This window comes from Pogona vitticeps, chromosome 12 (assembly GCF_051106095.1).
Source record: "Pogona vitticeps strain Pit_001003342236 chromosome 12, PviZW2.1, whole genome shotgun sequence".
NCBI classification, from domain to species: domain Eukaryota; kingdom Metazoa; phylum Chordata; class Lepidosauria; order Squamata; family Agamidae; genus Pogona; species Pogona vitticeps.
In genome coordinates, this window is record NC_135794.1 from 15,685,428 (window position 1) to 15,712,011 (window position 26,584).

At 39.9% G+C, this 26,584-nt stretch overlaps 1 protein-coding gene across 3 annotated transcripts in view; it reads left to right on the plus strand.

Moving 5' to 3' along the window:
• DENND4A (DENN domain containing 4A) overlaps positions 1 to 26,584 on the plus strand; it is a 95,484-nt gene that overhangs the window by 10,369 nt on the left and 58,531 nt on the right. For 2 of the 3 annotated variants that reach the window (XM_020805674.3, XM_020805676.3), the window contains exons 2-6: positions 11,913 to 12,243; positions 12,565 to 12,814; positions 18,764 to 18,833; positions 21,987 to 22,156; positions 23,459 to 23,700. In XM_020805674.3, the coding sequence (XP_020661333.3) occupies positions 11,936 to 12,243; positions 12,565 to 12,814; positions 18,764 to 18,833; positions 21,987 to 22,156; positions 23,459 to 23,700 (1,040 nt within the window). In that variant the 5' untranslated portion in view covers positions 11,913 to 11,935. The remainder of the gene's footprint in view (positions 1 to 11,912; positions 12,244 to 12,564; positions 12,815 to 18,763; positions 18,834 to 21,986; positions 22,157 to 23,458; positions 23,701 to 26,584) is intronic. The other variant, XM_020805675.3, reaches the window with a different exon arrangement.

The following is a 26,584-nucleotide window of genomic DNA, read 5'->3' on the forward strand; positions in this document are numbered from 1 at the left end:
AATAAAGTAAGACCTTTTTATGCCCACATAGTATAACATTTGCTATGATGATTTTCCAAAAAATAAACTAGAAAGAAATTATTTCTGTTGTTTAATGATTTCAAGTTTAATCATTTTAAAGTAAAAGACCAGTATTAGATTGTTTTAAAAGGAAAATATCATTAGGATCTGCAGTTTAGTGAAATCCTACACTTTCTCATCCTTGAGCATTAACAGTTTTGAAGATACGGTAGTTAAGTTTTATAGAAAAGATTGGAGAATACCTTACTGTTCAGCTCAAGAATGGGTCATCTCTGTTCTCTTCTCCGTATTCTATGTCTCATTGGCTTTAGACAAACGGGCATGAGAGTGGGAAACTACCTTGGAAGTGGTAATTATATTAGACAAAAAACTGTTAAAATCTTGCATATTTTATTTAAATGTTAAAATGAAATCTTCATATACTCTTTGATGAGTTTTTGCTAGCAGCAGCTTCCAGGACTTTTAATGTTATGATCTGGGGATGAAATGTCCCTGGGAAGATACAGATAATGCTTAGATGTAATCTTCTCTGTCCTTTTTCCAGAGTGCATGTGTGTTGTTTGGATCAGGACGCACATAATATCTTAACCATTCCTACCTAATCAATATAGTCTTAGCTTTGGCATTATGTCCTTTCATACTGATAAGACAGGATCTTCACCTCTTTTGTCATTGTTTTGTTTCCTTTGGACTTTGCTTTACTGGCTGTGAAGCACACGCACCATGGGACTGTTTGGCCCATTTCCAGTATTAGCATGATGTCTGCATTACACATTTTATTTGGTAAATGGCTTAAGTGACCACTTGTTCCCATTCCATAGGAAATGCTTAGTTTGTTTTATTTCTTTGCCATCTTAGAGAGTCTGGAAACCAGGGTGGAGATCCTTTCTTCACAACACTGTTCATGTCCTGCAAGACTATTCTTCAGGCTGGGCATTACAAAGCTTGGTGAGACAGAATAGTGTAAGCAAAATTATCAGCCTTATCAGCCACAGAGTTAGGAAAAACAGTGTTAGCAATATATGAGTGGTGCATAAACAATGTTGTTATGTACCTTCAAGTTGGAACTGACTTATAGCGACCCTATAGGGCTGTAAAGTAAGTGAGATACTTAAGGAGTTGGCTTACCTGTTCTACACATCCCGTGAGTTTCCATGTCTGAGCAGGGATTTGAACCCAGGCCTCCTGAGTCCTAGTCAGTCACTTTACCCACTACATCCCACTGGACATCCATAAACAATAATCCAAAAATCATGGGAATACCTGATGACTGCATGACCATCATCCTGGCAACTGGATGCCCTCTTCCTATACAATATATAGTGGTGCCCCACATAGCGACGTTAATCCGTTCCGGATTAATCGTTGCTATGCAAAAACATCGCTAAACGGATCAAAAAACCCCATAGGAAGGCATTAAACTTTGTTTAATGCGCTCCTATGGGGCCCAAAACTTACCGTTCAGCGAAGTTCCTCCATAGCGCCGCCATTTTTGCGCCCTCGGTAAGCGAGGGCAGGGCGCGAAAATGGTTGCGGTGGCCATTTTGGGCGCCCGGCGGCTATTTTGGAACCGCCGATCAGCTGTTTAAAAAACATCGCAATGCGAAGATCAGTAAGCGAAACGCTTACCGATCATCACAATGTGATGTTTTGCCATCGAAAACATTGCAATGCGATTGCATTAGCGATCTGAAAAAACAGATCGCTATGCGGATTCGTCGTTAAACGGTGCGCTCGTTAAGTGAGGCACCACTGTATACCTTTCTTTGTGTCCAGGGTTTTTTAAAACATGGAGGTTAAGACAAGCAGGATGTTGGTTTGCTAGCAACAACAGATTCTACAGATTTCCTATACTTTCTTAGAAATCTGTATCAAAGCAATGGATACTCCTTATTAATAAATTTACACTGTCATTATTTGTGTTCTGTGCTGTCAAGTCGTAACCAACTTGCAGCAACCCTATAGGGCTTTCAAAGTGAGGGAAATACTTAAGAAGTGGTTTTAGCAGTTTTGTTCCTCCAGTGAGTTTCCATGGCCAAGTAAGGATTCGAACTGTGTTCTCCAGAGTCTTTGTCATTCTGTCCGCTATGCCACAGTGTCATCAAGAGTGTATAGTTTCCTATTTTATCATTTTAAATACTGTATGTCTTACCGTATTTTTCGCTCCATAAGACGCACCTTTCCATAAGACGCACCAATTTTTTAGGAGAAGAAAACAGGAAAATATAATCTGTTTTCTTCGCTCCATAAGACGTACAGACTTTCCACCCCCTGGTTTTGTGGGGAAAAAGTGCGTCTTATGGTGCGAAAAATATGGTAGTTTATTTGTAGAAGTGAAATAAGTATTCTCAGCTGGACTTCAGTTCTTCTGATTAACAACAGAGGAATCTCATCTAAATGGTAGAGAAGAGCAAAAGAAATTGCTTTTCTTTGGAGTTAGTGACGTTAAGGAAGTATAAAAGGAGGAGGAAGATACAGTATGTACAGTATATGTTTTGTCAATGTCTGTCCTATCATCTTCATAAGAAGCTATATACTATATATAAATGAGTAGTCTCCTGTCTTTTATTAAAAGTTGTCTCTTATTAGGAGGGGCACATTGTAAATGTGGAAAAGGAATCTTATTATCTAAACTTTATCTAGAAAGCAAGCATGTATATAAAACTGAGATGCAGTCACAAATTGGTATAATGGATCAGTATATACTGTATTTCAAAATCTACAGTCTTCTTACAAAACTTCATTTCATATATGTAGAAAGTTTCTTTAATCTAAAATGAATAATGGTATGATTTTCTAAACTAGTATCTTCTGTATCTTAGTTTAAAAGTTAAACTTAATACTTCAAAAAGACGCAATGCTAAGGGTACATTCTTAATGTTAAAAAAATACTGTACATACACTCTCATGCAAGTAACTTTTAAAAGTTTTTTAAAATCTATGTGGATAAATATTTTCAAATATTATAAAAGCAGAACAGAGCATTTCTAAATAAGTCATATCTTATTACGAAATTCTTACCTACTCTTGGCAGAGATTTTCTCTCCCTCTCAATGAAAAACAAAGTCTGTGTCTTTCTGTGTCCCAAAACATCATAGAATTTCCATGTACTGTATTTGGGCCAGTTATGTGGGAGCCCATTAGTGGCTTTGCACAGTATATCGAATAAATGTAACTCTGTTGCCTATAGAAAAGAAGGGTGAGTCCCAAACTTGTGCCCAAAGCAGAATTTACTTACAGTTAGATATGTTTGCCAATATATCTCAGTAAAAGAAAATAAAAACAATGTCTTCATACATTGTGAATTATTTTAACATATCATTTAACATAGAATAAAATCTATATTGGAACAATGCCATGTATGATTTTTTTCTAAAACAACATTACAAAGGGAATAAAATTGGGACTAAATGCAGACTACAGCTCATTAGTAATCATCAAGAATGAGCACTCTGTACAAAAGCAATTAAAACCCAGGTTGAGAAATTGCATAACAACTATAAGTTTCAGTTGTCTAAAGAAGTAATGGTGGACCACATTATCTGTTACTAGAAGAAGTCTGCACAAACAGATTGTTTGGAAAGGCATAATAAAGTTGCAACACTGGTGTATTGGGATATTTGTAAGAAACATGATATACCAGCGACCAAAAATTGGTAGGACCACAAAACAGTAAAAGTTGTTGAAAATGGATAAGTCAAAATATTTTGTGACTTCAGATTCAAACTTATAAACATCTGGCCTGCAACTCACCTAATTGGTGACTCTTTCAGTGTGCGGGAGGCATACAAGTTGAATGGATAAATAAATAAATAAATAAATAAATAAATAAATAAATAAATAAATAAATAAATAAATAAATAAATAAATAATAGTTTATAGGAAGTGGTCTGGATAGTAGATACAGTAATACCTGGGGATGCTAGAATAAAAGAGAAGGAATTTAGAAGATTGCCAAATACGAAGATTAACAGACTGGGAGCAAGTGATTATTGCAAAAGAAAACTAAACTTGCTCTAGTTATAACTGGTGTTTTAGGTGCAATACTAAGACCTAGGAAACCATGTTTGTATGGTAGGTGGAAATGAGATCACAATATACCAGTTATAAAAGGCTTACTTATTTTAAGGAAATATCTGAATACAAATGACCTAGTATTTAAGGAACTGGGGGATGCAACTACTGTACCTTGTCAAATAATGTGGGAAATGCTCTGAGATTGGGACGGTCTGATTTGCATTATTTTCTGTTGACTACATGAAGTAAAACTCAGTGTGAATAAGCACAGCTCCCCCCGCATCCATCATTTTTTCCCCACACTGCTGGGGCTTCTGTGTTTTTGGAATCGAATGCATTCACGTCAGTTCAAATGGTGTGATCATGTGAGATGATGTGGAGGAGTTTGTAGCAGTTGTCTATTAAACCAGCTACATGAGCAGTGCAAACGACAGGGCAAAAAGGAAACTGGCTGAAGGGAAGAGTGAAACAAATAGACTCAAGTACCAGATGTGGAGAGGAGAGAATTAAAATTCAAATTATTAACAAGCTGCAAACAAGGCTGATTTGCTTCCCTCTCTCTGCTGACTCCTGTGTGGTTGGGTGAAGCTAATTAACCTGTGGAAGCCCAACTTCCTGGATGTGACTTCACAGCAGATCCATTTGCATTTCCCTCCAATGTTTAATTGTACTCTAAATCCAGCCAACATTTGTTGGACTGTGTAATGGAACTAATAATAATGAGGAGAATAATAAAATGGACTTGTGAAACACTTACGTAGAATCCTCATTTTTTTAAAAAAAAGAAACTTGTAAAATTCAGATTTGTTTACTGTAATTGTCAGTCAACCTAGTGTACTTTTTAATCCTTCTACATGATGTTAAGAAAACAAAAATTACTTCTTTGTAATCTTTGTGATTCACACACATTGGTTATCCTGCACGTGCTGAGTTATTCATAGCTGTTCAGAATTGAGCAATGTCTTTCAGCAGAACTTTGACAGTACCCAGTGTGTATTTAGCACAATTACTGTTATTGTCTTCATATTTATAATTGTCATCATATGCCACAGTAGTAGAAGCATTGTTGGAATTTCTCATTAACAGTTCTGTATTTGTTTGTAAAAAAAATCTTGCACACATTTGTTCAAATGATTATACATGGGATGTTAAACAGAGATACAGTTCTGTGGCATGATCACAGGGGCAAGAATTCTGTTGGGACAATGTGGAATGGAGGGGCAGTCATTCAAGCTTTTCCTTCTCTGGCAAGCTGTCCTTCCCACAACTGGTTCCCCCCCCTCCAAAATATTATATTAATAAAAATTTAAGAAGAAACAAAGAAACATAATAGCTGAGAAGGAAATACAACAGAACTGGAAGTATGTTTTTAAGTGAGAAAATATAGGCGGGGAAAGAAAAGGTGTCTATACATAACTTTCTGTAAAAGGCTTCCAAATATGTAAAATGTATTCCATATGTAGCTTTGTCTATATAGGAGTGAGACTTTTGACTTTAACTCAAAGGGGGAAACATGAACAAGGCACTTACCGTACTTTTACCTTTGTATTCTTTTGTTTAATTCTGAAAGATTGCATCTGAAATCCAAATGCTTTGTTTTAACAAACAAGGGGATCAGAAAGGTGATCCTTTCATATTTTCATTTTTTGTTTGACTTTTCCTCTTTGCTTTTATATTATATTGGAAATGTTTGATCCTAGTGTCGCCAGGGCTGCTGTTAGCAGTCAATCAGAACATTGGAGGTGCCGAGGGGGGGGGAAGGAATGTTGAGTTGTAGAAGGACCCATGTTGGTTGTGGAACCCATTGAGAAATGTTCATTTCAGTCCTTATGGATAGGATCTGTGTACAGTGCCTTGCTTAACGAAGTTAATCCGTGCAGCAAAAATCGCTGCTAAGCGATTTCATCGCTAAGCGATATTAAAAAGCCCATAGAAATGCATTAAAATGCCATTAATGCGTTCCTATGGGCTTAAAAACTAACCTTAAGCAAAAATCCTCCATAGGGGCGGCCATTTTCGGTGCCTCTAAAGCGAGGCAACACAGCTGGGCGGCCATTTTGTTTCCCCGGCGGCCATTTTTGAACCGCCGATCATGGGGGCTTTGCGATGATCGCTTCCCTGCGATCATCACAAAGCGAATTTTCCCCATAGGGAACATCGCAAAGCGATCGCAAAAACATCGTCACATACCGATTTCTTCGTTAAACGGAGCGATTGCTGTGCGAGGCACCACTCTACCTTTGAACTGTATGATGCCCTCCATCTAGTCTATGCCTGTCAATCCTTTCCCATGTTTACACACAGATGTAACCATATTATTTCAGTTTTTTATTTTTACTTCCCTCCACCTAAAAGATTTCAGTTTGTTGTTCAACGTAGTTGTACAATTCATAGGTCTCATTAAAAGTGGAAAAAGTTTTGAAATGATTTATCTTTGTCTCATTTTTTAAACATCACAGACACCTGCCATTTTAACAGGGGTGCGTAAACTTTTATATCCACTGTGTACCCTGGAAATATAGTAGTCTGCTGTAGTTTGTCAACGTAGCTTCTATTTCATATCGATTTTTGTCTTTCTGGTATAGATCTGATCCAGCACTAAGCCAGTACTGTATTTTGATGTAGCAATAAGCTCATCTAAGGCTAAACTGAATAGTTTAAAAAAACATTTAAAATTCTTTGGGGCACTTGAGGAGAAAGTTCATGGGGTTGGGTGCTCTCATTGTCCAAAACATCACAGTTTAGAATGTCACCAAGATACCACCCACAGTTATACACTCCATCCTTTTGGATAACAAAACATCTAATCAAAGAGTTCTCTCAAATAATTCCAGCTTGAAAAAGAAGAAAAGCCCCCAGCAGCAGAGGAAAACAACTCTGCATTGGGAGCAAAAAACGGACTGATTCGAATTGGCCTTTGGGTCATGTGATCATTAAATTCAAATTCATGCATATCACTCCCACAGTATTTGACCAACTACAGTAGTGTGATATTTTAGCCTTTTTTTCCTTCCTTGCTCTTTTTTAGAGAGGGATCTTTGCCCATCTTGCCCCTGCTTTTTAAAAGTAGTTTTAAAGCGCATGATTTGGACTTTTGAGTTGATTTTCTGTTGCCCTTTTTGCCCTTTTTTAGAGTAGTGTGAGAAGGGTTCTTTGAGAGTTTTGAATGAGTGTCAGGCAGAACCTTAAAGGGGGGGGGAGGCTGAAACAAATGAATCCAAAAGAGCTGTTTCCCTTTGTGTGTAACAGAAGGACCAGGAACAAAAGTTATGCAAAGAAGAAGCATCCCATGCAAAAGACTCCATAATGAATGAAATCTAAATGTTTTCCTCATGTTTTCCTCCTACTTGTCTATATGCCTTGCATTCAAATGTTGATAAAGTATTTATCCACTGAATTAGTAGAGTTGGTCATTTCTCTTTCTGGTGTTCTAATAATGTAAGTTGTAAATACTGCCATTCAGATGAGATTGGTACTTCCAACCTAGCCCTCAGGTTAGAAAATGTCAAAAATTCATAACTAGGTTTAATTTATGGGTATAGGGTCACACATCTATTTGCAAAGTTGACCATATAACTAGTCATTCAACTGTTAAACAAAAGTATAGCACATTGGAGAGGAGGGACCGCTTGTGAGATTCTGTGTGTGGTTTTTCCCCAACAGGATCTTGATCCAGGTATAACCAACAATAGCTTAGTGGTTTAGGGATCTGGCTGCAGAGCCAGAGGTTGGAAATCCAATACCCCTCCCCCCCCCCGGTGTCTCCTTGACAGGGACTGGACTTGATTATCCATAGGGTCCCTTCCAGCTCTGCAGATCTAAGATTATTAGTACAGTACAAATAAAACAACAGGCCATCTGACGCTGTTCGAGTCTTCCATACAGAGTACATTATCATAGTCTTTCGAGACTGAAGGATGCCTAATCTTGAATGACAATAGAGAGATGAATTAAGGCTCTGAAGAACAGGAATCAAATCCGTGCTTGGCCATGGAAACTCATAGGGGGAGTAGAACTGGTAAAACCATTCCTTAAATGTCTTATATACTGTACTTGGTTCTGACCTGATGGCACAGAACACGCATGCACACACATGAATGACCTAGTACACACCAAACAAAACAAACAAAAATTTCAGAAAGCATGAAACATGTTGAGTTAACTGTTCAAAATGTCTCTTCATCTTGAAGATCACAAGGAAACCTTGCCCAGCAGTCATGTTATTTCAGTCTAAACTCCCTCACATTGTTTTGAGAATAAGGGGGTGTGGAGAGAAAGTGAACCATAGATATTAATCTAAATCATTAGGGAAAAGAGCTAAAATGTAATGAGTTCATTGAATTGGATCCACATTTAATTATGCTTAAAACAGATCCCGCCAAAGAATTTATTCTTTTAAATTGTGTTACTGGAGGAGACTGCAAAGAGAACAAACCTATCCATTTTGAAAGAAATCAACCCTGAGTGCTCACTTGAAGGACAGAATGGCCTTTTAGGCCAGATGGGTGGTGTATAAATCAAATCAAATCAAATCAAATCAAATCAATCAATCAATCAATCAATCAATCAATCAATCAATCAATCAATAAGCTGAGGAGCCAGTACTTTGGCCATATCATGGGAAGAGAAGACTCCCTGGAAAAGACCCTGATGTTGGGAAAGGGCAAAGGCAAGAGGAGAAGGGGACGACAGAGAACAAGATGGTTGGACAGCGTCATCAAAGCGACCAACATGAATTTGACCCAACTCCGGGAGGCAGTGGAAAGGAAGGCTTGACGTGCTCTTATCCGTGGGTTCACAAAGAGTCAGACATGACTTAACGACTAAACAACAACAGCAACAAAAGAGATCCACTGAAATTAATGGCAGTAAAGGAGAGAAAGGATATCTTTTTAGACTATAACTGTCAGAATCCCCCAGCCAGCATGGTAAGTACCAAAGAAGTTTTCCAAGCTCTGCTTTATTAATATTTGTTTCAGTGGATAAATAGAAGGATGACTAAGTATGGATCCAAGCCAGTTTGTTAAAATAAAAATAGAATGACATGAAAAGTTTAGACAAAATACGTTAGAAATGCAGTTTTTATTGCTGCCCAGGTGTGCAATAGTAGATATTGTCTGACAGCCCAATTCAGCATTCCATAAGGCAATTCAAAAACTAGGGAGACCCCCAAACAAACAAAAAATTACAACTTTGAAACGATATTCAGAATGTATTTATTTATTTAAAATTTTGCCCTGCCCATCTAGTGGCTAAGCCACTTCTCTGGGCAGCTTACAATATATAACATAAAAATAGAATAAAACTTCCATAACAAACAGATTAAAATATCAGACAAAAGAGAAGCCAATCTATACTAACTGTACAGTATGTCACTTTTGATATGTGGTGACTAAATAAGTTACTGACCTCCAGTATGTCTTATAATTAACAGCTCTGCTCAGATCTTGCAAATCAACAGTGTATCATGTTAGGCTATTCTCTCATCCTACTAGCCTCTCTTCCGAGCAGTACAGTATTGTCTTTTGCATTACATTTTGCTCAGATCCTGCAAAGTAACAGCTGTGGCTTCCTTCATTGAGTCAACCCTTCTCATGTTAGATCTTCCTTTTTCTAGTGTTTCACCCACGTTTCCCAGTAATACAGTCTATTCTGGTAACTTCTTTATTTTCACTATATGTGCATGGTAAAAGGCTTAGTTGACTCATTTTTGCTGTAGTGAAGACTTCAGGCCTGACTTGATTGAGCACCCCTTTTTCTGATTTTCTAGATGTCTTTTGTGTCTATACATCGCTCCAACACCATATTTCAAATGAGTTGGTTTTTCTCCCTGCCTTTCTTCACGTCTTTTTTTCACATAGTATGGATGATTTTGACCTTGGTTTCCAGTGACGTTTTTGCTAACTCCAAGCTCTTCCTTTTTTTTTATTTCAAAAGGCAAAGGGATATATTTTGGAAACCATGCCCTCACCATGGCCATAGCATTTTTTGTCTAATACAGTGGTGCCTCGCTTAACGATGTTAATTCGTTCCAGCGAAATCGCTGTAGAGCGAAAACGTCGTAAAGCGAAATAAAAAAGCCCATTGAAATGCATTGAAAACCATTCAATGCGTTCCAATGGGCTGAAAACTCACAGTCCAGTGAAGATCCTTCATGGGGGGGCATTTTTAGGTGCCAGTAAAGCGAAAAATGGCTCCTAAACACAGTGGGGAGCCATTTTGTACACCCGGCAGCCATTTTGAAACCTGACGATCAGCTGTTTTTGATCATCGTAAAGCGAAAATCGGTTCCCGAAGCAGTGAACTGATCATCGCAAAGCGGAAAAACCCCATTCAAACCACGTGGGGGTGCTGTGTGTGCAACAATGAGTGCATGGGGGGGCTTGCATCCATGTTTGCATGTGCAGGGGTGTGCTCATCCGTGCGTGCATGGGGAGGCCAGTGTGTACACGGGGGCCGTGTGTGCGTGGGGAAATCTGTCTCCGTGGTCCAGTCCTGCCAAGGCCACGGCCTGGTACTGGGGTTGGGGACCCCTGCTATAGACCATCTTGACGGCTGCTATTGGTGTTGTCAACATTCAGGCTACCCTTTGCTATGTAAACTTTGGCATCCTTTTTTCTGCTGGCAGTGCAGGCATGATGTTATGCAGCAGTATCGGGCCATATCCCAGCTTTTTAATTCGTGGATACGGAAGCCCAATATCTCACATTAATAAACCGGAGGCTTTTTTTCTTATAACCTCTTGTAAATCAGTTTTGAAAAGTGTCTCGTATCATATAAGCATCATTGTGAAACAACTGAAAATCTTTAATCTATATATGTGAAGGAATTTATTGTGATTTGTTCATTTATTAGGTATTATATGCACATTTAAATTATAGTTCAGAAAAAGGCTTGTAGCATTAGTAAGATACACCAGTAATCGTGCATTTAAAATGAAAGCAAAATGTGAACAGCTCAATTGAAGCAAAAGGCAGCGATGTTCCCAAAGGGCAGTTGGTATTTGGCCCTTTGGTAACAGCGGATGGGGAGGAGGTGGGAATAGAAGGAGGTGGCTGGTGCTGTCCTGTCTTCAGTTTCTCCTGGATTCCTTTCTATAGAGCAGTTGGTGTTAGAGTGAGTGTTATACTGAGCAAAGAAACAGCTTAATCTAGCTGATGAAGTTCTTTCTACTCTGCTTATTCATAGCATTCTTTTTACCATTTAAATTGTTAGTTGCACTTGTCCATTCTAAACTCTGATATTTGCATGATCAATGTGTTTGTTTTTCCCAGTATCCATTTAACCCATTATTTAAAAAAAAAAAGAAAAGAAAACCATAGGGAAAGGAAGGTGGATATGGAAAATGACTAAGCCCTGTTGCATCATTTAAGAACAGATGTTTATGTAATGCAGTGCTGCTTTAGAAAAGTGTCTGTGTTTCATTACATGGCACAAGCTGTGATTGTTGAGGTTATTATTTGAATTAATATGTTACACAGTAAGTATGCTTCAAAAGAAGTTCATATTGCAAAGTGTTTTTTGTTTCGTTTTGTTAAGTAAGATAATTTATTGCAAGGCAAGCTGTTTTTGTGGCAAGAGTGTTAGCTGTTGTTTCATGTCTGTGCAAGCATGTTAAACTCATTAAACTCCATAAGGCGTTCACAGCCTAGTACATTCATGCTTTTATTGCTGAAGCTGAAACACAGGTATGTATTGTAAGTGGTATTGTCCTATGTGTATTTTACATTTTACATAGACTGGTTTACATAGAACATGACAAAGGCATCATAGAGAAATGGAATACGTCTTTAATACAGTCTTTATGTGGCTGATTTTAGACATGCCTGTGCGTTCCTGTTTCTTATGACTCACCTTCCTTTGTGACTTGCCAGCTAGATCTTTTCTGTGATGGAAGATGGAAGACAGAGGCGCTCGTGTTGCTGACTACTTCGTTGTGGCTGGGTTGACTGATATTTCGAAACCATTAGAGGAAGAAATCCACTTCAATGATGCCTGCCACAAACTTGCAAAGCCAAAAGAACCAATCACAGATGTGGCAGTGGTAATTAAATCTCTGGGAGAGGAGGTCCCTCACGGTTACAAGTGCATCGATTTAACTCCATCAGGACTATCAGCAGATCTCAACAATGGGAGCCTTGTGGGACCACAAATATACCTGTGCTACAGGAGAGGAAGGGACAAGCCTCCACTTACTGATTTGGGGTGAGTAATTTTTATCCATATTGCTATAGGTTTTCAATTTTTAAAATGGCAGTTATCATGAATAGAACCTATCTACTTTCAGTTTCCAAATCATTAGCCCACTAGATATTGCCAGAGGCAGAATTGGAGAAAAACCTGTTAGATCATGGATGAAGTAGGGAGGAGTGTTACGGTATTAGAGCAGGGCAGGATTGCTTACAAGTGGATCTGGACCTTACTGCTGTTTCACATATCTATATTGTTATATTTGTCTTTTAGTCCTTTTCTAGATCTTAATGCCTTTTTGCTTGTTTTCTGCTTTGGGGCTTGTCTTTTGTATAGGGCTTTGTACGATGGGAAAGAGAGATTAAAGCAGGGTTGTGAAATTATTCAGCTCACTCCATATGGCCGCCCTGCAAATATCAGTAGTGGTACCTCATCACAGAAGGTGTACATCACGTACCGAAGAGCCTCTGAGAACATAACACAAAATACCCTGGCTGTCACAGACATATGCATAATTATTCCTAGCAAGGGAGAAATTCCACCACACACATTCTGCAAGGTTGACAAGAATCTCAACAATAGTATGGTAAGATGACTTTTAGATTTGTACTAAATAATTCTCAATAGTTTTGAGGTTTGTAATCAGTTTATATCATGTAACAAATTTGTTACAATGGATTTCCTCCCTGTATATATGCCAAGAGATGTATTTCTTCCTGTTATTCTTACTCTTGTGAAAATATCACAGGCCCTATGTGAGCTTGTTTTCCATTGTTTGTTGATCTCTGGACACTGGTACAAACATAGTGCAAAATCTTTAGTAGGAAGTTATGTGTAAAGCCCCTAATAGAAGAACATAAAATGTAAGAACACAAAAATATAACAATTGCTGTGCTGGATCAGACTCTAAGGGATTATCTAGTTCAGCAACAATCAGCCACATGCCCCTGGGAACTCCCAACAAGGATACAGTGATGTTGGCTGCTTTCTGTTTGCTTCAGGCATCCGATAAAGTGTAATATGGTGCCCATGAATATGGATTTTTGTTACTGTCATGAAGGTGAATATGCCAAAAAGAAACACTGTTGTCAAAAATCAGCTAATGTTAGCTATTTTTGTCTGGCTGCCAGCTATATATTTGAATATTCCCACACTTTTAATGTACTTCCTAGTAATCATTAAAGTATTCATTTTTCACATACCGTGTAATCCCTAGCTCCGATATTCATTGCTTTATCAGTGTGAAAAAGGCTAATCCACTTTGGCAGAAGTTAATTACTTCCAAATGTTCTACTGTAAAAAGAAAGCTGTAGAAGGCATACATACAGCCAGTTACTTAAAAGATGGATCAACCATTAGGTGGAGTAAAGTTAAAGAAAAAAGAAAGGATATCTGGTCATAATATAGATTAAATAGAAGCTATTAATCCTGTGCACTGTGCCATGCATGTTGCTATAAATGATGTACATAATGTTTACTTTTGTGAGATCATGTATTTGTCATGTTCTTAGGCATTTTATTTTAAGGTATTTTGCATAGGGCTTAGCAGGTCCTCACGTGTGTTAAACTGAAGGCTTTCCTTTATCTCTCTAGTGCACAGTGCTGTTGCTGAATGATAAAATGTGGTTTAGGTCACTTCCTAGAACAATAGAACAGGAAGAGATGAGCATGTGTGTTTGGAATGGCAGGGCAGAACTATTACAGGCAAAATTCTGGTGACCGAGAACAGGAAATCCAAATCTGATCTGGTCATTTGACCTCTTTTTAAATATACTTAAAAACTTGTCTATAATTTTTTTGTGAGCATAATCAAGACTTGTAGCTCAAGAAGTATCTATTTGTTTGCTTCTTTAAAACATTTTCCCATCTTTCTCCTTAAAAAGAACCCAAGTTGGATTAGATTACTAGAAGACAATATTTAAAAACTAAAAACAGTAACTATACAAATATTACAAAAGAATCAAACAAATATCACACTAAAGCTGTGAACAAAATCAGGAGCAGAAACATACAAAGCAGCAAGGGACAACAATTCATTTAAAAACCCCTTTCAGATAGACTAAGGAAAAGCCTGCCTGAAAGAAAGGTTTTTTGTCCACTTGAGAAAAGGACAGCAAAGATGGGGCCAACCTGACCTCGTGTGGCAGGGAGTTCGAAAGTCTGGGAGCAGCAGTAGAGAAGGCCCTCTCTCATGTTCCCACCAAGTGTACCTGTGGGAATGGTGGGACCAAGAGAAAGGCCTCCTCTGATTATCTTAACACCCAGGTAGGCTCATGAAAGGAAATGCAGTCCTTGAGTTAGCTTGGAGCCAAGCTATTCAGGCCTTTATACTTTAAAACCAGCATTTTGAACTGTGCCAGTTCGGCAGATAGTGGAGCTGCTAAAAACAGAGCGGTTATGTGTTCCATGTAGTCAGCTCCATTTAACAAATTGGCTGCACATTTTGGACTCCCTGATAGCGCCAAACACTTTCCAGAGGCAGCCCCACATAGACTGCATTGCAGTAATCCAGTTGGGATGTAACTGAGGTATGTGTCACTGTGGCCAGATCAGACCTCTCCAGGAACAGGTGCAGCTGGCACACTAGTTATTAGAGTTTTCAACCCTGTTTTACAAACGCAATTGTTAAACGTGCACTTCTAAAAGTAATGTACTTCATGATTCACATTATGTGTTTTCTTCCTATGTCTAGGTTTTACAAAACGCAGCATAATGAAAACAGTCGTTCTCATAAAAACTTAGCATTTCAAGTATTTTTTAGACTTCATAAATGCTGTAAATTATTTTGGAAACTAAAAACCATGTGTATAGATGCATGTTGTTGTTTTGCTGTTTTGATGTGCTGTCAAGTCACTTTCAACTTGTGGCAACCCTGTGAATTAGTGACCTCTTAGATGTCTTCTCATTAGCAGTTCTGCTCAGGTTTTGCAAACTCAAGGCTTTATTGAATCAATCCACGTTATATTTGGTGGTCCTCATTTTTTTGCTGCCTCATATTATTTATTATTACTTATTTCAAATATTTATAACCTGTCTTTCTCCTCCAAAGGACCCAAGGAGGTTTACAGTATTAAAACAAGCAATATTAAAAAAATAACACGAGGAAGGGAGAGGGACACCAATGGCAGCTCATCTCTTAGGCAACCAGTTACTGAGAAAATGACTTTCTGAAGAGAAAGGCCTTTGCCTGCTTGTGGAGGAACAGCAAAAAGGGAAGGAACCAGCCTAGCCTCCAGTGGGAAGGAGTTCTACAGCTTGGGAGCAGCAACCGTTCTTATGTTCTCACCAAATGTACCCCTGAGAGAGTTTGGACTTTCCCAATGCATTAAAAACCCAGACAGGCTCATAAAGGGAGAGTTACAGTGGACCCTCTACTTAAGGAATTAATCTGTATTAGAATGGTGGCTGCAAGTCGAAAAGTCTATAGGTCAAATCTCCATTGACCTACAATGCACTGAAAACCGATTAATCCCATAACCAGTGGTTTTTATTCTATTTTTGTTCCATTTTGGGTTTTTTCTGGTCTGTAAGTTGATTCTCTGTCTGTAAATCGAATGTAAATTTTGCAGCCAGAGAAGTCTGTAACTCGAAAAGTCTGTAAGTCGAGCCGTCTGTAAGTCGAGGGTCCACTGTACCTAGACATAAGTTGGTCAGGGCTTTATAGTCAAAAACAGCACTTTGAATTGTGCCAAGAAATAAACCATCAGACAATGGAACTGTTATAACAGGAGAATTATGGGATGTCCATAATTAGACCCAATTAACAATTTGACAGGAGCATTCTAGACCCACTGAATTTCCCAAACAGTTTCCAAAGACAGCCCCGTGTATGGCATGCTGTAGTAATCCAAACAAGATGTAATTAAGGCATGTATCACCATGGCCGGGACAAAATCTCTATGATGGTTCTTCTTTATCACCTCCATGAATCACACATGTGGATTTTGTAGTGCACATGCGCAAATGTTTAGAACATTCTAAAGCTTAAAAAGAAAGACTGTTGGTCTCCTCCGCCTCCCAGTGTACATGCATTGGCATGCAAAGACTTGACCCTCTCATTTACTTTTAGCCACTGCTGTGGAAGCTGAGGACAATGGTGGCCTTTTAGACTTCTTCCAACTTCACTATTCTGTGATAGTTGTTGTGAGTTTTTTGGGCTCATGTTCTGAAGGTCGTATTCTTTGATTCTCAGAGCTTATCATTTTTTGCCTTTTCTCAATCTTGGCCGCTATTCTCCTGGGAAAGATAGTTTTTAATTATTTGGGCAGGAGTTCTCCATTCTGATTTTTACTTTTCCTCCCCTTCTCCTTTTATGGCCCTTGGCCACCCCTTAAAGAAGTGCTTAACTTATGACAGGAATGTTCCTCCGTCGGAAGGGCACGCCCAGTGCCTTTACTGCATGAGAGATTCATACCAGCCCCACTCTTGTCTGCACTGCCGCAAGTTTGGTCTGTCTGCTGTAAAAAAACACATTGCTTTCTCTTGAACATCTGCCTCTAGGAGAAGTCTTTCTGGCTTCCAAAGGAATGGATGATTCTCATACCCACCCACCACAGTCAACTCAGGACGCTAAACCTGCTGAGAGGTCCTAAGGTGAACTTAGGTCAAAAAAGGCAGGAAAGGTTTTTTTTTCTTTTCTTTTTTTGGTTCGTAAGTCGAGGCTCCGTTCGCAGGTCGAAGCAACTTTTTGCAAACGGAGCCGTTTGTATGTATTCGCGAAGGCTTTCACAGCCGGGATCTAATGGTTGTTGTGGGTTTTTCGGGCTTCTTGGCCGTGTTCTGAAAGTGGTTCTTCCTAACGTTTCGCCAGTCTCTGTGGCTGGCATCTTCAGAGGACAGCAAACTGCGCTCGTAACTTGCCGTTCGTAACTTGAATTGTTTGCAAGTAGGGACGTTCGTGTCGAGGTTCCACTGTATTCTGTTTTTTCATATTCTGTTCTAAAAGTAACAATCCAGAGTATAGATTGTACATCAGGATTTTGTTATTATGTGTTGTCAGTTTGCCTTTAACTTACAGTGACCCCATGAATGAGCCGTCTCCAAAATGTCCTGACCTTAACAGCCCTGCTCAGCCTGTTGAATTTAGGGAGTCAGTCCATCTCATATTTGCTGTTCCTCTTTTCTTGCTGTCTTCCACCTTTCCCAGCATTATTGTCTTTTCCAGAGAATTCTGCCTTCTCATGATGCACCCAAAATAGAGCAGCTTCAGTTTCAACATTTTTGCTTCCAGAAATAGTTCAGGTTTGATTTGATCTGGGATACCATTTATTTATATCTCTAGCAATCCAGGGTGTCTGCAAAGCTCTCCTCCAGCACCACACTTCAAACAAATCATTTTTTTCCTGTTAGCCTTTTTTTTAACTGCCCAGCTTTCACATGGTGATCATGTGAAAGCTGTGTGGATGGTCTCGGTCTTGGTCTCTAGGGACAAAGCCTTACACTTGGTGATCTTACACGTCAGAATAATCAGTAGTATATTGATCCTTCAAGATGTAGAGAATTGAAAGTATTTTTATTTCTTGTAATCAAATATTTCAGACATAACTATTAGAACAGGTACTGGAGTTTCCCAGCCTTTGTTATTTGAAAATCAATAACCTACTATTATAACCAATAAGAGTATGATGCCACTTTATTATCAGAATGTCTGTTTTGGATCTGCCTTTTATTGTCAGCAGTTTCTTAGTAGTATATACTAGATGGATCAGAGGAGGTTGGTAGATGCCTCTGAGTATGAACCAGATTCTCTGTCAAAAGCATGATGCCTGGAAAAACCAATTAGTCTTAAAATGCAGCTGAGTAGTGACTATTATGTTTCAAATTACAAGGAATGCAGTCATAAGCTTTCACATATCAAACCTGTTCACACTGGAGATCTGTATTCCAAGGAACTTATTCCAAGGAAATTTTCATATTTAGCTGTTGGAGCATCAGAAGTTATTATGCAAATTGACAGTATCGGAACACTGTTGAAATCAGTGGGAACTTTTGTCTTAAGCTCTGCAGTGACAGTGTTGTCTTTCACTACCAGAAATTGAAAACTAGAGTTGATCTCATACAAAAAAATGTATTATATTTGTAGTTCGTAATGCATGAGGCACTGCAGATATTTATTGGTAGCTTTCTCTTTAGTTCTTTTCTTCATTTCATTTTACAATTCATGGGAGTGTTTAATAGAACAGGTTACTAGCAACAGAAGGAGATTGGTACTATTTAAATATTATGAAATTATTGTACAGTATAGTGTGAAAAATTACAGGGTAAGAGCCTCAAGCATGGTTATAAAAGGCTTAAGTATCAGCAAGGTTCAAAATAAATGACTTGTTCAAAATGGGCTATTTATGAATCAAGTTCTTTATCTGACACACAGCTACTTACATACTTATTAGAATAATAGTGATAATTTTGAGAAGAGAATTTAGCCTTATGCAAGTTATCTTATCAGGTTTGTATACCTCTTTGCCTTATAGCATTGTACTTTGTGTTTCTACAATGTCTGGTGTAATAATTAAGATGTTCCACTCTTCTTTTGCAGTGGGGCTCAGCAGTATATTTGTGTTATAAGAAGTCTGTGGCCAAAACAAACACCATATCATATAAAGCCGGTAAGTCATCTACAATATATTTTTAAAGTGTTTATTGAAAACATGTAGTATGAGAAAACTGGCTGACTAGAAACTGCTTTTTTATATACAGTATATCTCAGAACTGAGTACACCCCCTCACATTTCATAAATATTTTAGTATATCTTTTCATGTGACAACACTGAAGAAATGACACTTGGCTACAACGTAAAGCAAAGAGTATATAGTATAACAGTATAAATGTGCTGTCCCTTTAAAATAATACAACACACAGCCATTCATGTCTAAACCACTGGCAACAAAAGTGAGTACACCCCTAAATGACAATATCCAAATTGGGCACAAAGTGTCAATATTTTGTGTGGCCACCATTATTTTTCAGCATTTCCTTAACCCTCTTGGGCATAGAGTTCACCAGAGCTTCACAGGTTGCCACTGGAGTCCTCTTCCACTCCTCCATGACAACATCACAGAGCTGGTGGATGTTAGAGACCTTGCGAACCTCCACCCTCCGTTTCATGATGTCCCACAGATGTTCAATAGGCTTTAGGTCTGGAGACCTGCTTGGCCAGTCCGTCACCTTTACCCTCAGTTTCTTTAGCAAGGCAGTGGTCATTTTGGAGGTTTGTTTGGAGTTGTTATCATGTTGGAATACTGCCCTGCGGCCCCATCTCTGAAGGGGATCATACTCTGCTGCAGTATGTCACAGTACATGCTGGCATTCATGGTTCCCTCCATGAACTGTAGCTCCCTGGTGTCAGCAGCACTCATGCAGCCCCAGACCATGATACTCCCATCACCATGCTTGACTGGAGGCATGACAGACTTTTCTTTGTACTCCTCACCTGGTTGCCACCACACACACTTGACAACATCTGAACCAAATAAGTTTATCTTGGACTTATTGGACCACAGGACATGGTTCCAGAAATCCATGTCCTTGGTCTGCTTGTCTGCAGCAAACCGTATGCGGGTTTTCTTATGCATCATCTTTAGAAGAGGCTTCCTTCTGGGATGACAGCCCTGGAGACCAGTTTGATGCAGTGTGTGGCGTATGGTCTGAGCACTGACAGGCTGACCACCCCACCCCACCCCTTCAATCTCTGCAGCAATGCTGGCAGCACCCATACGTCTATTTGCCAAAGCCAACATCTGGATATGACGCTGAGCACGGGCACTCAGTATCTCGGGTTGACCATGGCGAGGCCTGTTCTGAGTGGAACGTGTCTTGTTAAACTGCTGTATGGTCTTGGCCACTGTGCTGCAGCTCAGTTTCAGGTTCTCCTTCATGGCCTCTGTGAATGCACACAGTTGGGTTGTTCGGTGCCTGCGTGGCACATCTCGGGCATTTCTAGAGCTTAAAGACATGTGATTAGTAGGACGTTCCCCCTTGGAGCGCATATTCCTCCCTCCAAAGGTCCCCTTAGTTCCTTTTTGCCGCTGCTTCAGTTGGACCTCTTTCGGAACACTAGAGCGATTACTGAGATCAATTCTTTAGATCATTCATTTCCTATTTTCAGTCATCTCTTTTGTTGGACATTCCCTGTAAGGTATCCATTTCCCTTTTGAATTTACTTCCACCCACAGTTTTTTCTACCCTCGCCACCTTTCCCTTCCTTTTCCCCTACCTTTTATGGGCCCCCAGGGCCTTTCAAGCAGTGCATGCTTTGCACGAATAAGATCCCACTTACTGACAATCACGGCCGTTGCCTTTTTTGCTCAGGTGAACAACACCAAACACACTCCTGCCCCGAGTGCAAAAAGTTTATAAAGCCCACTTTAAAATTACGCCTACAAATGCTTCACTCGTACCTTTGGGAAAAGTCTCTTAATCCGCCCCCCATGGATCCGGCAACCTCCCCAACTCCGCGTCCAGAGTGTCAAGAAACTCCTTGCCCGATACTGAGCCTGACAACTCTGGCACCTCAACAAAAAGACCTTTTGAAGTCCGCTTTGAAATTGAGCTCCAACCTGTCCCAATGACTCTTCTAAGGGAAAAAAAAGGATGAGGCCAAACCTAAGAAGACTAAGAAACCTACTAAATTGACTCAGATAGATACACCTCAACCGGTGCTCCCACCACCAATCCTTGAGGAGTCACATAGAGATGCCCCTGGCTCGGTCTCGGATAGAGATGACCCAACTTTAACACCACTCAGGCTGCAGCTTCCATTACTAGCCTTTCGCCGAGTACTGGCCTATCTCCGGCTGATGCTTGATGTAAGATGCTCTTTGGCCTTCTCCATCGATAGAACTAAATCATTCAGAAAGTCTTCAAGGCTCTTCTTATGCTTTCTTCGCCCTCATAAAGGTACCCCAGCTTCGCCTCAAACTATCTCTCGCTGGATTGTTCAAACTATCTCACTGGCCTATGAGCTCACAGGCAAAACATCTCCTGAACATTTAAGAGCTCACTCTACCAGAGCGCTGTCAACCTCTATTGCCTTCCGGCACGGAATAGAACTTCCTCACATCTGCCGTGCAGCTACATGGTGTCCAACCTTGGTCCTCCAGATGTTTTTGACTTCAACTCCCAGAAATCCTGGCCAGCAGAGGTGGTGGTGAAGGCTTCTGGGAACTATAGTCTAAGAACATCTGGAGGGCCAAGGTTGGACACCACTGGAATCCATCAACCTTTGTGAGGCACTATTGTCTGGATGTCTGGGCAAAGAATGATGCTGCTTTTAGCAGAGCGGTCTTGACATCCATTCTACCATGACGTCCCACCATCCGGTAAGTCAGCTTGTCAGTCACCCAATTGTGTGCATTCACAGAGGCCACAAATAAGAGAGGTTACCTACCTATAACCATGGTTCTAGTGGTCCTCTGTAAATCCACACATCCCGCCCATCCTCCCCTCTGTCCCTCACGTTTTTTGATGGTCTTTGACAGCAGCAAACTCTTACAGGAATTGAGGGGACCTTTGGAGGGCGGAGCATGCGCTCCATGGGGGTACGTCCTACTAATCACATGTCTTTAAGCTCCAGCAACTTCCGAGACGTCCTGCGCAGGCGCAGAGCAAACCAATTGTGTGGATTCACAGAGGACCACTAGAAGAACCATGGTTACAGGTAGGTAATCTCTCTTTTATATAGATGATTATTCTCTAAAAATTTCTAGTATGTACTGTAGAATTCATGTCTTTCAGTAAAATGAACATTTACTCTCTCCAGGTTTAATATGTAGATATCCAGAAGATGACTACGATTCATTTCCTTTACCAGAATCAGTACCTTTGTTTTGCCTCCCAATGGGTGCAACAATTGAATGTTGGCCATCTAATAGCAAATATCCCCTTCCAGTATTTTCTACATTTGTATTAACTGGAGCTTCAGCTGAAAAGGTATGGATAAATCTGCCATTAGTTATATTATAACTAATGTAATAATATTAAAACTATGCATTCCTTTCATTCTACACATACCAAAATGCACTGTCCGCCCATTCTCTCTCTCCTTTGCTATCCTCCCGACAACACACTGAAAAAAGATATGCTTTTTGAAAGTGCTTTTAAAGTGCCTTTTTAAAGGTGCTGAGTGGACTTTTCATTCCCTAGCTGATCAGAGGACTTGTCAACACTGGGAGTTTTGGAGCGGGCTAAATTGGGTTGCTTGGGGTTGGGTGCTGTGATTTGCCATTTGGTGTGATCCTCGCATCTAAATGGCATATCAGATCTCAAGCGACCTTATTTGGTCCAGCTCCCAATTTGCCATATTGTGAAGTGGCTTAAGAGAGACATTTCAAGATATTGCAAATTTAACATTTCCTCTATGACTGCAGGCTGGTTTTGGTCGGCAGCAACCCACCGCCGACTGCAGTAAGGCTTTGCTTGACAACTGCATGGCTTGTTTTCGGCTGTGGGTAGGTTCTCTACCAGAACTTTAAGATAAGTAGAAAAAAAGGAGGAGAAAGCCCTTTGTTGTCCCCTCCTGTCTCCTCCCACTTCTGGGGGGGAAGCAATTTTTAAAAAAATTGTGCATAGGTGGTACAGTACATCTGGAATACTTCAGTCTACATTTTTTCCCACTTCCCCTGTCCCCCTCTGCAGAGGGGCAGAGGAAGTAGTTTGCCAATATCCTGAAGTGGCTCTCTTCTTAAGCCACTCCATGATATGGCAAATGAACAGATGAAGGAGCTTTGACAGCTGCAAGAGTCACTTTTGGTCCAAACTCCGGGGATGATTTGGTTTGATTCAGCAGTTATGTTGTCTGATCAGCAGAAAAAGGAGTGAACCGGTCCATCCCGGCAGTGGACCAAACTAAATGCACGTCTGATCACAACCAGAGATAGCTTCTGAAAGTGTTCTTCTCTTCCTTGCCTTCATTTCTTTTCATCTTTTGAAATTTGTTGAAAGGGTAGAGACACAAGAGATGCTCTTGGATGCCCATCTTTTCTCTAAAGCGTTTGCCATGTGTGCTTGTGCTGCAAAGGATCACATATCCATCATGTTATGTGCATGGAAATAGCATTTTTAAGACCTTGACCTGTATACTAATTTCTCAGAGCAGCTGGAAATACATTGTTAATACTTAGTTTTAGAAACATGCAATATATTAAATAAAAGCGATTTGAGAGCTTATGTCTTGCCTTAAGTATAAATGCAGAAAGAACAGGTTGCTTGTCTCAAACATACTGTCTTTCACAGGTCTATGGTGCAGCTATTCAGTTCTATGAAACGTATCCAGAGGAAAATCTCACAGAAAAGCAGAGGTCTCAGTTAGGTTTTGTGGATAATGTTGATGGAAAAACTGCCACTCCTAAAACAATCCAGACTAAGAAATGTATCTGCCTTCTCTCACACTGGCCATTCTTTGATGCTTTCAAGAAATTTCTTACTTTTCTATATCGTTACTCCATCTCTGGTCCACATGTCCTGCCCATTGAGAAGTAAGTTTTCAGAGATATCTTTGTGTTTCACACAATTTTAATGTTCTTGAAGTATGACATGGTTGATTCAAGTTGGTCTCTTGTTATTGTTGAAAGAGCATTGCATCTAACCAATGTGTACTTGGGTCCCCCTGCTTGTTGTCATAGGCTTGGTTTAAATCTCAAACCAAATCAGGCTTAAGAAACCTTAATTAGGGTTGATTTACATATAATGTAAAAAACCCATTTTGGCAGTATATGACGAAACTTGCATAATCCTCCAACATGTATACTCTGCTTCCTTGTATTCTGCGGTTTTCTCTTTTCTGTCCTAGTTTCCATCAAGTGTTATTTTCTGTTATTTCTGGTGGCTACTATTTGCACTTGGCCTGCAAACCAACATTGTAAACCAGAAACTAGTTCCAGATTTGTCCATATATTAAACTCTGCTTTGGTAATATTTGAAATGTGCCTATATCTGAGACGTAATGTTGAATTAGCTACTCTTATGGCTTTTAATGCATGAACAGAGGCTATATTTTAAAGTATGGGTTGGAAAACATGTTTTGTTCTAATAAAGCCTTTTGTTATACACTGAGAATGGTCATAGCTGTGAGTCTGTGCCAGCAAATATGGGTCAGAAAGTTCAGAAGTATAAGTAGTGGCATGGACACGTTGTGGAGCAGGCTCTGGAGTGGACCAGTAAAAACCCAGAGGTCTAGAGGCAGATGACATGGCCAGAAATGGATTAGGAATCAAAACCACAGTCAAGCACGGCTGTTGGATGCCCATGTTTTCTCTAAAACATTTGCCATATGTGTTTGTGCTGCAAAGGATCACATACTCCATCATGCCGTGTGCATGGAAATAGCATTTTTAAGACCTTGACTTGTGTACTAATTTATCTGAGCAGCTGGGAATGTATGGCCAGAAATGGATTAGGAATCAAGACCACAGTCAAGCATGGCAAGGTGGAAATATGAAGACATGACCTGGGTGTTGCCTCTTTGATTTTGAGATATTTCTAGAGATTATCTGTATTCAGTCTGGAACTTCAGCATAGAAGGCACGGTTGATGGACAGAGGCTAATGATTCTGCTTTCCTGAAAGATCAGAGTGTTTGTGGTGCAAGTGATAAAACTCTGGAGACTGGTTGCTGATGCTTGGTGTGAGACAATCTTGTTCCCATCCCCATGGCTTAAAGTAAAGCTGTGCTATGATGTCTGAATTGACAAACCAGCTCCCAGAACCACGAATCTAGACACTGGAAGGCTGAACAAATGGAGAAAGAAACCAGGGAAGTGGCTTTAAAGCATTGCCTGCTTGAAGATTTGAGGCCTCAGGCCATTGCTTTGATCCAGATGTAGAGTTAATGCAATGGGAATGTCTAAAACTGTAGGAAAAGTCTCTTATATATGATATAGGAATGAATTAGAGGGAGGAGGTTCTCTAGCACATCTGCCTCAAAATTGCACCCCTAAAGGCCTACTAGCTCATTGACCTTCTAGGATTTAAGTCGTAATAGGCCTGACCAACAAATTCTGTCAGAAGGTGCCAGCTGCCTATAGAAGAGGATGCCAGTCTAAAACAAAAACCAAAAATCCCCAAGCAGGCATCCAGGGCTTGGTGTATTGCCTTTACTGAACCTCCACATTCATTGCCTTCTCCACTAAGGGCCTTTTAGCCAGTTTTCTGCTGTTTACAGAAAATTCAGGTAGCTGCAAAACAGATTTGTAAATGATCATTTGTCTGTAATTTGTGGTAAGAAAGGATAGTTTCCTTGAATGCAAGCAAAGGAGCTCATTTGTAACATTTAGCTTTTCTGGCTATCGCTATACCATCGATGATTAGCAGAAGGATGTATGGTTGATTAGGCTAAAACAAATGTTTTGAAGATTTGGGGTAAGTTTTTTGCTAGAGTTTCCCATTGTAAAGCTTTCTGAAAGATCTGCTGACTTTATTACCTTGAGCTTAAAGGGACTGCCCCTGATATCATAAAGTCTCAGTGAAAATGTAAAGTCCGCTTCTTTCTGGACAGTGTCTGTATTAGAGATGGGGGTATTCCCCACAGGTGCAGATAATGAGGGTCCGGCCCCCTGGGGCCAGACCAACCACACACAATTCCACTGCTGCCCGAACTCCACAGTGCCTTCCTATCACTCTGTTGCTCGCAGTGGATTAGCCACCCTGCGACCTGGCGGAGAGGCTCGGCATCCCGCCTTCTTCCAGGAGTGACTAATCCATCACGAGCAATGGAGCGATAGGAAGGCACCACAGAGCTCGGGGCAGCAGCAGAATGGCCCCAGGGGGCAGGACCCTCGTTATCTGCACCTGTGGGGGGATATTCGTATACAAATACGAGTACCCCCATCTCTAGTCTCTATGCATCGAACAGTTCATTTTGAGAAATTAACCAGTGCAATAGCAAGCACAACTGAATAGAGCTGAACTTAAGATCATTTCATTTGATTCTTTTCACATATGGCAAGGGAGGGTATAATGTAACCCCCTCTTACAGGGAATGTTTGTATCTCCAAGGCCCACACCAAATATTCCAGTTTTAAACATATCAACCAAAAATGCTGGCACAAATCCCATCTTCTTTTGCACTGTATGCATTTTTAATGTTTATTCCAAGGTGTTTTTAATGTGTCTTATACCCTTCATTCCTCATTCTAAATGATTTTTTTAAAATATAGATTTGTTTAATTCATTAATGAAATCTTTTTTTTGATAGAGTGAGTAATCCAAAGAGGAGGGCCAGGAAATGCTAATTGAAGATTTCCTTAACCTATTAAAACATCCTATTTTATTTTTATAAACAGTTTGATTTATCATTTACTAGCAAAAGTGCCTGGCTTTGCCTGGGTTACAATCTAGAAATCCTTCTCTTAAAGCAAAGCAA